This window comes from Nicotiana tomentosiformis, chromosome 6 (assembly GCF_000390325.3).
Source record: "Nicotiana tomentosiformis chromosome 6, ASM39032v3, whole genome shotgun sequence".
NCBI classification, from domain to species: Eukaryota; Viridiplantae; Streptophyta; class Magnoliopsida; order Solanales; family Solanaceae; genus Nicotiana; species Nicotiana tomentosiformis.
In genome coordinates this window covers 7,195,391-7,210,093 of record NC_090817.1, presented here as the reverse complement: position 1 = coordinate 7,210,093, position 14,703 = coordinate 7,195,391, and the positions used below count along the sequence as shown (strand labels likewise).

The 14,703-nt window shown below is 34.4% G+C and overlaps 2 protein-coding genes across 2 annotated transcripts; one reads left to right on the top strand and one right to left on the bottom strand.

The window, feature by feature from the left end:
• Positions 1-6,845: 6,845 nt before the first annotated feature.
• On the top strand, positions 6,846-9,288 carry LOC104096688 (probable histone H2A variant 3). Its single transcript, XM_070177078.1, has 2 exons — positions 6,846-7,041; positions 8,777-9,288. Exons 1-2 carry the CDS (start codon positions 6,937-6,939, stop codon positions 9,071-9,073), a joined length of 402 nt encoding a protein of 133 aa, XP_070033179.1. The 5' UTR covers positions 6,846-6,936; the 3' UTR covers positions 9,074-9,288.
• Positions 9,289-10,185: 897 nt separating this feature from the next.
• LOC104096686 (3-ketoacyl-CoA synthase 11-like) lies at positions 10,186-13,571 on the bottom strand. The gene is made up of 2 exons (XM_009603096.4): positions 13,415-13,571; positions 10,186-12,164 (listed from the first exon to the last, which is right to left on the bottom strand). Exon 2 carries the CDS (start codon positions 12,154-12,156, stop codon positions 10,621-10,623), a length of 1,536 nt encoding a protein of 511 aa, XP_009601391.1. The 5' UTR covers positions 12,157-12,164; positions 13,415-13,571; the 3' UTR covers positions 10,186-10,620.
• Between the last annotated feature and the right edge of the window lie 1,132 nt (positions 13,572-14,703).

The following is a 14,703-nucleotide window of genomic DNA, read 5'->3' as shown; positions in this document are numbered from 1 at the left end:
TAATTGAATCATGTGTCATTTATGTGGTGAGATATTTTGTATAGTTCCATATAGTACATTTGTGTCTAGAACTTGCCCTGCATGTGAGTTGAAGTGAAATCCTAGATTTTGCTCGGTTTGAAATATGATTTTAGGCCTTCTTTGATGTTTTTTGAATTTTAATACTATCACAAATAAAATTATCCCTAGTTAGCCATGTTGAGCCTGTAAATCTTTTGTTTGACACCCAAATTACAAGCCCATACCCTTTTTATTCTTAATCGATATTATTTTGATCCATTTACCTCTCAAAGTACTTAACTTGTAAAATAAGTGCTAGGAGAAGTAAGGAGGGAACTTGGGTGGCTTTCGAGTGAAACCAATGAAAGGAAGAAATGTGCACTTGTTTGTAAGAAATACACCACTATAAGAAATCATAGAAAAAATATTTAGCAAAAGAAATAATCCATCTTGTCCTTACTCGTGAATGCGAGTCAAAGTAGTGGTTAAAGAATGGATGTTGTTTGTGATGTTTGGAGTTAGGTTAAAGAAAGTTACGCTTAAAGTAAAGGTGACAAATGGGTGGGTCGGGCCAAGCCGGATCGAGAAAAAAGTGACCGGTCGGTCACCAATCCGAGCCGGGTTCCGGGTTTTATGAACCGGGCTTAATGGGTTCGGCCCCATCTGGTCAAAAATTGAACCGGAACGGTTCCGGGCCTAAGGGGCGGGGCGAGTCCGGGTTAATGTAATATTTTTTTGTATTTTGTATAACTAAAGTAAAAATAAAAAATAAAAAATAATCTTATAAAAAGAGTGTTTGAATAAAGGATGCAAAGACTTTAAAATTCTTATATTTGAATATTGCATTAAGAATTTAAGATAATAGAATGCAATGAAGATGGGAAAAAATTGCACTTATAATTTGCAAGTTCAAACTTGCAAATTAAAGTTTATATTTAACAACAACTAAATTAATAAAAAAAGAGTAAATTCAAAGTTTAATTATTAAATATAAATTTAAAACTTCAAAGGTTTTGCATTACCTTAGTAAGTTCTTCATAATCAATATGACCTTCTTGGCCATCTTCTGGAGTGTTAAATTCAAAGGCTTTCATAGTTTCATTTCAAATTTTTATTGCATAATAATACTTCAAATTAATCTAACAAACTAAAACATTAAGCATAATACGTCTAATAATTTTAAAATAATACAAATTGTCTCAAATCAACTTAAAATCTTAAATACGAATTTCTGGAGTACGCTCAAGACAACTCTTCATATGCCTCCTTAAACAGACTGTGCCCTCCCACTTTCGACGAAGATTTAAGACTCGACCACAGTTCTTGCACTTTACTTTGTGAACTTCTTTATTTTCTTCTACCACCTCAAAGTGTTCCCAAATATATGAGCGCACTCTAGAATCACGGGAAATGATTTAACTTGAATTGAGAATTTGAGTTTGAGAAATGAGAGATGAATGAAGAAATGAAGAGAAGGGGGGGAGTGTATTTATAGTTTTTCAAAAGGCTAAATTAGTAATTACAAAATGTATTATTTTTTAAAATAATTACCCAAAAAGGGCTATTCTTGTCAAATATTTATTGGGCAATGGTCAAATTGGAAGCTGACTGTTACCAACGGTCAAATAAATTTTAAAAAAAAAACAAAAAATCGAAAATCACTGTTGAACCGGGTTTGACTGGTCCGGTTAACCGGATTTTTTTTTTATATGGACCAACCCTCCTAACCCCCCTAACCTAGCCCACCCGGCCCCTAAGTACCGGTCTGGGCCAGTCCGGCTTACTACCGGTTTGGGCCGGTCCGAAAACGGGTCAACCTAGCCCATTAAATAGGTTTAGCTTAAAGTGATTACGTGACGTGTTAAAGTACTTAGGATGGTTAATCACTATTTTCTATATATATCATACTCGTCCCTTAGCCCACGTTACAACCACGATAAAGTCCTATCTGATTTTAGACTGAACAGGCCTACATTAGTAGAGATTTACATCACGGGCAAGCCTATGGTACATTTTGTGTGCATGTGGACTTCTTTGAGAGAGTGAGTGATTTCTTCCAGTGTTTGAAGTCCTTAAATTATGATTGAATTTTATTTGAGTGTGTGGACTATCTTTCTTTGATTTGTGGTGAGGGCACATGTTTCATGATGGATATGTAACTTTATTAAGCTCTTCAGTTAGAGTGAGTAAGTTGGCCTGAAAGTAGTTATGCTAGGGAGTTAGTTTCTTAGATTGAGATGTCCTGAATTTGCTATTTAATCATTTTGAACTGTTCAATATTGTGCTTGGCATGTTTTGAACATGGGAAGGTAAGTAAAGAATGTATATGCAACGGGCTAATTGTTGGTATCAACCAAAGTCATTGGTGCTTGAGCTTAATTGAAAAGTTGTGGCTTGATTATGATAAGCTTAATTTTGTTCTGTCTATTATAGGTTGATTTTACTTTGATCGAGGACAAACAAAGGCTGAAGTGTGGGGTGGTGATGTTGGGCATATTTTTATATATTTTAATGTTAGTTTTCTCATGTTTTAACTGCTTTTTGATGCTATTTGGTGTTAAAAATGCTCAAGATGTGTTAATTATTAGTTTTATGAATAATTAAGTTGTGTGTGATGATTTAGGATGTTTGGAGTGCAAAAATATGAAGAAAAGATGCTCCTGCTATATGAGAAGAGGGTGGATGTGTCGCATCCAACCTTGAAAAAAAGGCAGCGCACCCTTAGCAGTAAAGTCGGAAGAAGGCATCCACCGTAGCATCCGCACCTGGGCGAAGCAAAGTTGAGGGAACAAAGGGTGGATGTGAAACATCCACCCCAGCATCTAATACTTAGAAGTTCAAGTTGAGGCGGATGCGAAGCACCCAACTCAGCATCAATCCCTGAAGCTGATTCGGAAAAGGAAAAGGAAAACTTTGGCCCACGACTTTTGTACGCAATATATAAGCCAAAACCGCCTCTTTTAGGTCATCTAACATACTAGGAAGCGGAGAAAAGCCATTACAGAGTTCGGGAACCGTGAAATTCATCTTGAGTTCTTCTTTTCTCTTCTTTTATTGACTTTTATGTATTCTTGAGAATTATTTGAGATTGTTATCATGACTATGCGTGGCTAAACTCGTTTATTCTGGGGTTATAGTTTCACATGAATGTTGATATTCGAATATTGATTTGATAATTTAATTTGTCATATTGGGTTATTTATTCATATCCTGAGTTTAATTATTTTACTGCCTAACTAACAGTGAAATACTATAATTGAATCTTGAGTTGAACTTGAAAAAGGTAATTCTTGATTACAATAGGATTGAATAGAGCGCGATCTTGAACCTAGTCATTGGGGAATTGATTTGCAAAAACGAATAGAAATATATCTATTTGTCGTGCTTAGCCAATTGTGCAAGAGATTGTCAATGCGTTCTTTTTATCCCTAATCTCATAGGAATATAGGGTTTAGAATAAATTGAATAGGCGAGTAGAAGTTGTCAAATTTCTACGAGTATTATTGTCCTTGCAGATTAATAACTCAAATAAATTAATAAGTCGAGTTGATTGAAGAATTCAGCAGGATTGTTATCCAACCATGATCTTGAAATATTATTTCTCATTGAATTCAACTCTTCGTGCTAAGTGTGCTAGTTAATTAGTTTTTTTAATTAAAATATCATTAGTAGAATTAATTAAATAAAAATCAACTTGAACTTATTTTTGACTCGATAAATTAGAAATTGCTTGATTTAGTTTATAATTGATCACTAATACTCGTGGGAACGATACTCTACTCACTCTTCATTACTTGATTGACCGCGTATACTTGTGTGTGCGATTTAAGACAACAGTTAACTAACTTTCCATTAATTCAAACACATTTTTAATAACATTTATACGATTTTTTAAGATTTTGTACTCAGAGGTACACATACATATTTGGAATGAAACGAATAAATATACAGACTTTTTGATAAATAAAAGTCACAAGCATAGATATTTTAAGTAATTTATTTAGTCTTTTCCCATGTACTGGAAAATAAAAAACCACAGTGAACGAACTTTAGCGCTTTTCGAGTTAGATTTGGTGGAAAGTTTTGGCTGAGTTTAAAATTTTTAGTGAGTGGGTAGTTTTAGTAAGTTAATGACCTACTTTTTTTTTTTTTTTTTGAGATTTTAAACATTTGAATAGTTAAATAAATTTGAATTCTTTCAAAGTAGCATAGAATGAAATAAAATTTGTTAGTGTTAAGAAATATAGCTCAAAATAATAATATAGTATAAGGAAAAACAAGCTAAGAGATATAGAGAGAAAAGATATATAGAGATTCTTATTTTTTTTTCAACTGTGTGTCATTTTCTATCTATTACAAGATCTTTATATAAACATGAAAAATAAAGAAATATACCATTAAATATGTCATTAAGCATTTGAGATCATAGAGGAAGATCATGAGGAGGTTATGGAGTTACAATCATAACTCCGTAAGTATTATAGTAGTGAAAGTTATGGAGATAATGAAGAAGTATAGTGAGCATTACTCCTTTGATGGTTAAGGACATCCACCATAATTTAAGATTTTATAACAGTTAGCACTTTTTGGAAGTTCAGTATATTTTGGAAAATAAGTCGCCTATACAACCGACGATCTCTCTGTCTTTTTCTTAGCTAATTTACATGGATGTACAATATATGTGTAATCCATGTAATATAGACTTCTATAAGCTCAATTATAACGCATTATAACCAAAATTCTTGAATTGCGTTGAAAGGACTATCCGAGTTATATATGGGGGAAAGTTTGGGCCTAATTAGAATTTTTAGTAAGTTAGTGGGCACTCTTAGTAAGTTATTTTCTTAAAACTGTGGTCGCCTATAGAACCGACGATTTAAAACAATATAAATAAAGGACATCGTCTATCAAGTGTGACCTATTTGCATTTTCTACCCTCAGCTTTTTCATAAAACCCAAAACCCAACCCAACAGCCCAACTTCTTAAAACCCTCGCTTCTCTTTCGGACATTTAGCAGAAAACTATGTTTTAAAAGGCGAAAGAGCGTGAGTTGAGACATTTTACTTAATGTGGGGTAAGACGTAAGCCCTGAAACGATCTTTAAATTTTTTTATTTATAAATTAATAAAATAGTAAAATAATCACAAAAAATATATATAATACATTAAAATTTAAGAAAATTATAAGGGATTATAAAACTCATAAAAATAAAATATCTAGCATTTTTTATTAACATAAATAATGAAATAGTGTTAAAGTTACTATGAGATAAAAATCAACTAAAACGTCTTATCTTTCGAACAATTTAAAAAACATACGTAATATGTTTAAAAATATTATCAAACTACAAAGTTTACCTCTCTAAAAGTTAATAATCATTAACTTCATCAAAATTGTAATTTAAAGTATTACTCCTTATAAATAAATATAAAATTTCTTTCAATTAGCGAAATAATTAAAGTATGATAATTTTGAGAGAGATAGACTAAGATATGAAGACCTATAGCAAGTGATCATGTAAATTTTGACTCTTCAAGTGATACTCACCCCAACGGTATTCTTAATCAGTAAATATGTAATACTATGACTCATTATTTAGAGTTACTCTTGATCTTCAATTTTTATAGATAAATAAAACTTTAATAATTCATTTGTTAAAGAATTTTGAGGGTCAACAATGCTAATTAGGTAATTAGACACATAATTTGCGTTAGGAATTGTTAGGCGAGCCCTGAGCATTGAGCGTTAGGCATATTTCGAGTGCACAGTCGAGCGCTTGGGGCGTAAGCCTCACAAAACCAAACCCCACACGTGAGCCTTAGGGCGTTTTGATAATGTCGCTCCCCGGAGAGAGCCCCGAAGCGAGTGCCAAGAAAGTCTTTTAAAATACTGGCAAAAAATACATACACACACTCCAATTTAACTCTTGATTGCAATAAAAGATTTCTCTTCCTAGTTGCCCCTTAATTTTACCATGTGGAAATAGTCTTGTGCAAAATATAAGGTACAATTGCATACATAAAATTTAATATGGTCCGATCCTTTTTCAGACCTCATGTATAACGAGAGCTGCCTATTGTTTGCTTGAGCTGCTCGAACTTGATGGGCTAATAACTTGTAGAGATAGTTCATGACATATTCATATCTATAAATGCATGTTATTAAGATGAACAAAATGAAAAGATTAAAGTTAAAAAAAACTTCAAGAACGTTATCATTCTTTTAGAACGTACAAAAAAAAGTATAGAAAATTAATGGAGTTTATTATTAATATTAATGAGGGAGGATGCAGAGGCGGCCACACATGATGAGTAGTGGGGTCACCGGCACCCCAAAACTTCAGCAAAAACTCCATATATACTAGCAAATATTTTTAAAAAATAGTTAGATATTAGTATACGTCCCGTACTAATCTTTATGAGCATTGATAAACTTATATTGAATGTCATGATGCCCGCACTACCGCTGAATCCTGGGTCCGCTTCTGGGAGGATGTATAGTCGTTGATTTCTTAGATATTAAAAATTGAGTAAAATTGTAGTGAAGTGAGTAAAGAATTAATTTCACTTTTGTGCAATTTTATGTAATTCTATCTATTTTAAGTTGCTTCAAAAAAAGGAAAAAATAAAAAAATAAAAAGGTTGCTTAATGAAATAAAAATAAAAAATGAAGAAAAGTGAAAAAGGCCCGTTTATAACCATGATTTACTATTTTACCCTTTTCAATCAAGTATATGTTCTCTGTTCGAGTCTGGCGCAAAGACTGAATTCTAGCGTACTTTGGAAAGGGACAAAATTGTCCAACTCTATTTAATACAATATACTCCATATAAATAAAATACTGATCGATTAGTGTTGTGAATACTGAATGAGACCCCTCCCTCAAAACTTTGGGTTTACTGTAAAAATTTCAAATCGGAAAATTTCGCCGGAAAAATGTCGGGGAAAGGAGCAAAGGGATTGATAACAGGGAAAACATCGGCAAATAAAGACAAAGATAAGAAGAAACCCACCTCTCGTTCTTCTCGTGCCGGTCTTCAGGTTCCCGCCCTCTTTTCCTCTTTTACTTTCTATTTTTGTCCAATAAATTATCTGGGATTTTGTTTAATTCTTATGCAACCTATGTTTTGCTTAGATTTTTGGGTTATTGTTGTAAATTAGGGATTTTTATGAGACATGTCTTAGAATTGTGTTTTGATAATCGTGTTATCCGGCCAGCTAGACTAATTCCACGGGTTACGTGCTACCTCCCACCAGCAGAGGATTTATAGTCCCACGAGCCTGGTACCCTGGCTCGTGGCGTGAGCGAAACCGCGAGGCTCCCATGCTTGCCCTTTCGCCACACTAGGGCCTTAGTGAGGGAGGGCGTTGTGTGCCGGGCCTTTCTTGCGCAAGGGCCGCTATTTGCTATCGATCGATAGCTATCATCTCCAAGATATCACTCACCATTAGGGGTTGGGCGTTCAGTACTTCGGTTCGGTATTTAAGAACTTTGATTCGGTACTTTGGTATTCGGTTTTTCAATTGTATATACCAAATACCGTACCAAAGTTAGTTCGGTATTTCTTGTTCTGTTTGGTGCTGTTTCAGTATTATCATGTGTATGTAATAACTTAAATATAGCTGCCAAATAAATTGAGAACTAATGTACTTTTGGAAAAGAATAGTACCATCTTTTAAGTAGGCAAGTGACAACAAATTTCTATCCACATTTTGCTTACCATACAATGCGTGAAATGTAACTAGAATCTTGCCATAATTTTTGACAAGATAATCATAACTTTAAGGAACAAATATAGCTAACTGAACTGTAGCCAAATTTGAAAAATATTGAAATAGCATATCAAATATTCAAATGGGCAGTAGCAAAGTAGCATCATATCAACACTCTACAGCAGTAGCTGTAATGGTATACTAACTCAGACATTTTGAGCCCATTTTTCCTCCATTTTCGGGCGATTTCAGAGCTTTTGAGAAGGGAGTTCAACTAACAACTTGAAGGTAAGTTAATTCTACACCCCTTGAGTTAAATACATAGATTATAAGTAGATTATAACTAGTAAATCTTAGAAATCAAAAGTTTAGGTGAAAAACCTTGATTTTTATAAAAATGAGATTTTAACCACGAAAATAGTTATGGAATTAGGTAGAAATTATATATTTGAGTTCTTCAGATTATGGGTAACGTTCCATCCGGAAATTTCCAGAATCCGGGCACGTGGGCCCGGGGTGAATTTTAGGAATTTTATCATTTTGGATAGGGTAATTTATTTAATAGATGAATTTCGAATTATTGAACATATATTAATCATTTTATATAACTTTTGGATAGTTTCGGATTTTTCGGCATTGAATCGAGAATTTTACGCGACGCGATAATCGGAAAGTGGACTTTGAGACGAGGTAAGTCTCTTGTCTAATCTTGTGAGGGGGAAATTACCCCATAGGGATTAAATTGAATAATTATTGATAGCTGAATAATTTTGTTATTCTGGTTTCTCTACGCAATGCACGACTTGGGTCAATACTAAGGTCTGTCAGGTAGTGGTTTTATTCCAGGAATTCTGTTACTCTTCTTTGACTCTTGACTTGGATCGTGCAAACTTGCAAACTGCCATGTGTAGTAATGTCTTTAAATTTTTTTCATCAGCATCTAATATTATTAGCAGGATTATGTGACCTTAAATTCTGCAAATACCTTTATCCTTGGCAGTGCTGGGATCAAATGACTATCTTTCGTTATGGTTTCTAAACTGTTTGGCTTGTGCCTTTTCAGTTTCCAGTTGGGCGTATTCACCGATTGCTGAAAGAGAGGACCACGGCAAATGGGAGAGTGGGAGCCACAGCAGCTGTCTACTCTGCTGCTATCATGGAGTATCTGACCGCTGAGGTATTGGAGTTGGCTGGAAATGCGAGCAAGGATTTGAAAGTGAAACGTATCACTCCAAGACATTTGCAGCTGGCAATTCGAGGTGATGAGGAACTTGATACTCTGATCAAAGGAACTATAGCTGGAGGAGGTGTAATACCGCACATTCACAAGTCGCTCATCAACAAATCTTCGAAGGAGTAATTAAGCCTGTCTCTTACAAGTTGTCTCCTTCCTTTTTGGAGAAATATTCGTTTCTGGAAACTTTAGCCATTTGCTTTTGGTGTCTGCAAATGCATAGGCAGAGAATTTCTGTACCTACTACTTTTGCATATTCTATCTAGATTCTCCTTAGGTTTACCAGACATGGTTCTTTGCTGATATTAGTAATGTCGCAAGTGATTGTCTTATTTCCTCTATTATCTCTCAAGCCCTTTACTTAACACATCCATCAATGAATGTGAATTGTGAATGCTGTCATGGTGATTGGTGGGGATTAGATAGATCCTCTGTAGTGTCTGAACTCAGTGTTACTAAAAGCCATCGCTTCATCGCTTAAAACATGACGTGATGCGAAGCAAGAGGCTATTGCTTCATGGGTGAAGCCATGCACTTAAGAGAAACGTGCGCTTGCGCATAGTGATCCAACGAGAAGTTGTCGGGTTTGTTTGCATCTCAACTTTGAGTTGGACTAGTATCTGCATCATTATACATTGGATGCTGAAATTTAAGTTTCTAAATGCAATTTGATTAGTATGTTTAAAATTTTTGTACATCGTGTATTTCACTTCATAGAAGCGTGCACTTCTCAAGCCTCGTGGACCTTGTCTCTTATTATGCATTTTTTGCTTTTAAAAGGCACAACTTGGTGTTTGTTTTTCCAGTTTATACGAGATAGAATTGTAGAGCAGGAGAGCTGGCAACTTCAAAATTTGAAAAGGTAACAATAAACCTAGCTGTAGAAAAGAAGTTGAAGAGGACCATCCCATTTTCAAGTTGTAGTTTGAAAAGAAATTGTTGTGTGGGAAATTGCAGAACTGGTCAATGGTGAAGATCTATGTCCTTTTTAGGCGAATACGGAAGTCTAGAGACTTTTAATTGAACTTTTAGGATTTTTTGCCGTAGTCGATAGAATTATCAGATATATGTGCTGATCCGAGAAAGCAAGTACCGGTGGAACAGTTGAAGTGCGTGTAAGTTGGCCTAGCTTGCATCAACTTGTACTGTTCATACTGTGGTAGAGTTGTCAAAGATTTTGCAGCAATATTAGAAAGTGAATCAACATTATCCTTAAATGAATCTATCAAGATTACAAGTTTTAATAAAAATTCACAATCTGAATAAGCTTCCAATAATAGTTGATTGAATTCTAGTACAATTATTAACATCCAAAAGACAACAAAATTCCTGTATAGACAACTAACAAAATGCCCTTGCTTGTAGTTTACTTCTAGATTCACCACTACTGATAAAGACCCTTGGAGTAAGATGCAAAAAAATTTACAATGCCATTCCTATGGCAAAGCTAACAAACTTTCCCCAGAAAATCAAAAGAAACAACTGCCAACAGAGGCTAATTCAGCATATACGCGCGCAGTGTGTGCACGTGCACCCACTGAGTCGAACTTAGACTATATATATATATGTGTGTGTGTATAGAAAATTTTAGAGAAATATTTAAAAAATATCTAGGTGTATCAACTACCTTTAAATTCTGGATCTGCCTCTGCTTGCTGATCGACATTTGGTATTCAAAAGTTTGCTACCTTTGGAACATCCACAGGAAACTTTTCTATCTCATCAATCCAAGGGTTGATCACTTCCTTTGCTGGTTTTATAGTTCTCAATGCCTTCCAAACAGCACTGTTACACTTAAATCCTGAACCAAAACCTATCTGCCACACTCTTTCACCTCTCCTTACTCTTCCCTTAGCTTCTGTATAAGCCAACTCGTACCAAAGAGAGCTGCTCGACGTGTTGCCAAAACGATACAATGTCATTCTTGATGGTTCTAAGTGCCATTCACTAAGATGCAAATTCTTCTCTATTTCATCTAACACAGCTCTTCCACCAGCATGAATGCAGAAATGCTCGAACGCTAGTTTGAAATCGGGAATATAAGGCTTGAGTTTAATTTTAAAAAGCTTCCTTCCAACTAGTGTAGCAAAGAAAAGCAATTGTTCTGATATTGGTAATACAAGGGGTCCAAGGGTAGTAATATTAGTTTTCAATGCATCTCCAGCCACTGCCATTAGCTCTTTCGATAAGGAAACGCCTAGTTTCCCATTAGCATCCTCTTCTTGAGTCACAGAAGCGAAACACTTATCGTCTGCACCTTTATTCGTACGAACAGCATGCAAAAGTTGGTATTTTGATCTTCTTCTTTCTGTCCATTTATTTGAAAGTAGTATAGCTGCACCTCCCATTCTAAACAAACAATTTGACACTAACTTTGATCTATCATTTCCAAGATACCAATTCAGTGTTATATTCTCTGTGCTAACGATCAACGCGTATGTATTTGGATGTACTTGAAGTAGTTTCTTAGCAAGATCAATAGAAACTACACCTGCACTGCACCCCATTCCACCTAAATTATAGCTAGCTATATTCCCTCTAAGCTTGTAATGGTTAATGATCATAGCAGACAAGGAGGGGGTCGGATTAAACAGGCTGCAGTTTACAATCAAGATTCCAATGTCCTTCGTTTTCACGTTCGTTTTTGCCAATAGACCATCAATGGCACCAAACATAACTGTCTCTGCTTCTTTTCTAGCTTCTTTTAGTGATGGATTTGGAGGTACATTGAGCAAAGCCTCGGGAAAGTACGTGTTATCCCCGAGGCCTGATCGTTGAAGGATTCTACGCTGGAACTCAAGATTCTCCTCCGAAAACGCACCAGTTAATCTAGACTGGTCCATAAAAGTCTGCATTGTGCATTTATGAGCTTCACCAGGCTTGTAGCAGTTGAAATCCACGAGGTATACAGGGCGAGGACGGGTTAAGAAGTAGATTGTTGATACAAATACTATGAGTGTGGAACATGAAATCACAGAGATAAGATTGTATTGAAGATTATCCCACAATTCAGAAAGATCTTGAGGAGTTAATGTTGACATATGAGCAACAATAATAACCACTAGAGGAGTTAATAAGAGGTACATTCCATGTGTAATTAGGTAATGGTAACCAAGTTTTACATATTTCAACTTAACTGACTTGTTGTAATCTGGTAGCTTCTGTGATGAGGGTGGTATCAAGGGTGTAGTTGCTTTTGTTTCTGTCATTTTTCTCCCTGTTAAAAACATTTGACATAAGGTTAAGTAATTCTTTGAGAGATAACAAGGATAGTATATTTTTGCATGAATTTAACTATATACTCCATATATTAAAGGGCAGGAGGGGAGCCCTCGCGTAACTAGTAAAGTTGTTGCCGTGTGACCAGGAGGTCACGAGTTCGAGCCGTGAAAACTGCCTCTTGCAGAAATGCAGGGCAAGACTGCGTACAATATACCCTTGTGGTCCGGCCCTTCCTCGAGCCCCGCACATAGCGGGAGCTTAGTGTATCAGGCTGCCATTTTTTATATTAAAAGGCAGCCCGGTACACAAAGTATCCCGCATTTATGTAGAGTCGGGGGAAGGGCCGCAACCCAAGGGGTGTGATGTAGATAGCTTACCCTAATGCAATCATTAATGGTTGCTTGACCTATACTATAGGTAGAGGGGTCACCGACACCTGTAAAGTTCGGCAAAAAATTCTATGTATACATATATATATATATATATATATGTTATTAAAAAATAGTGTTATATAAATAGTGGGCACCCTATATACAAAGTAGATTTTGGTTGAATCAAAAAGTACACCTGCGACCTTCAAATTCTGGGTCCGCATCTGGCTGCTTCCACAACTTCAACATGTGACCTAAAGGAACTTATATAAATTGACACTGTTAAGATTTTTACACTATCAAAATGGTCTGACCTATTGTAGCAGGTTATCTACTTTATATTAAAGTTTACTAATTTCACTTATTATTGGTTGTTACCTATAGTTATAATTTAGGTGACCTAATAGCGTAAAATAAACTATTTTGCGGGGAATCAACTTGTTGGGATTCTTCTCTTTTACAAGTAGAATGCAGTTCTAATTTAGTTGCAAAATAATATGGTTTAAAAAAAACTTAGATAAGGATAATATATATATATATATATATATATATATATATTTTTTTTCATTTTAATGTCATTGTAATACCTTGTTTTTTCACAAATAGTTTGAATTACAATATGAATCTTATTCCAAATTGTGGTTAAAGTGTTTGCTCATATTGCAATAAATCAGATTCATCATATCTTTTTATTTCTTGATTTAGAGGATTAAAATGCATATAGAAAAACAAAAGGAGGTGCATAAATGGGTTCAATTTTGATTAAAAAAACTCAATCACCACTATGACCAAGAACAGATTTTGCATAGATAAACATTAAAATAAAATTCAGAAACAAAAAAGTTAAAAAAAAAAAAACAGATAAAGAAATGACCTTTAGATGGTAGTCACACCCCAGATAGCTTTAATCCCCCTAGAGAAGCAAATGAGAAAGAGAACTAAACTAGAATATCATATGGGAGTTAGAAAATAAACAAAGTTTTTGTAAAATTGTAATATCCATTAAACTTTTGTTAGAAATCAGAGGTAATGAGAGTTTGACGGTTAGAAAAAAACGAATTAGAAGAACATGCAATGCCATCAATTTTAATGGAAATTTATCTGCATCGGGTGTTTATGTCAAATTAATAATAGGTGCATGATATGAGTTTGTAAATAGACTCATCCCACTTAATTATAGTTAACTAATCCATGCTTTTACCTACTAAAATTACTTAATTATGATAAATTAATATAAATACCCGATGCAAATAAATTTTTACCAACCTGTGACCTGATTTTGTTTTTGACTCTCAAGATAATTAGTTTTGTTCTAAACTCTAACATTGATGAATTTGTTATTCAAACGAAAGATAGACTTATATATTTAGGACCTTATATTACTAACTATAATGTTGTTTGGAAAATACAAAAACCCTCGTCAAGTAATAATGTACTTACTCTTCAAGAGTTTAAGTAGACTAAGTGTGTTTGGTGTGACGTAAGTCATTTTCCATGGAAAATATTTTTCGATGTTTAATTGGTTGGTGATTTCTTTTTCGAATATATATATATATATATATTGAAGATCAATAAGATAAAGATTAATGATTATGCTCCATTGAAACAAGTAATATATGGAGTTAAAAGTTTAGATAATTGTAAAGAAAATGGTTTTCCCTAAAGTATTTTCCAAGGCCTGAACCAAAAATTATTTCCCTTTTTTTGTTAACTTTTTATGAGTATTTTGCTGGTTATATAGTTGCTCCCCTTCTTAAATATACGTCGATAGCTATATTCATGAAACAAAATTTTCTTGTTTATGCAAATTTTGGCTAGGAAATAGTACTTGCAATTTTTCTGTAGGAAACAGTATCATCTTTTTGTTTTTGGTAATAACAGTATCATCTTTGTTATTGACCTTATTTGCTCTAACCATAATTTTTAATTTCAGTATTAAGGCCAGCCATATTTCCCCCCTCGGATCTGTTCTACATCTACACTCACATTTTTTGTTTTTTTAAGTTTCCACTTTGTTAGTACCATAAAAATAACAGAATTGACATGGTGTATCTATCCAATTAAATATAGTTACTTACCATTACCTTATAAGTGATTTGACAGTATAAATAGTATTTACACAGTCAGCTCATAGAACGACATGAAAGGGCAATCCGGTGCACT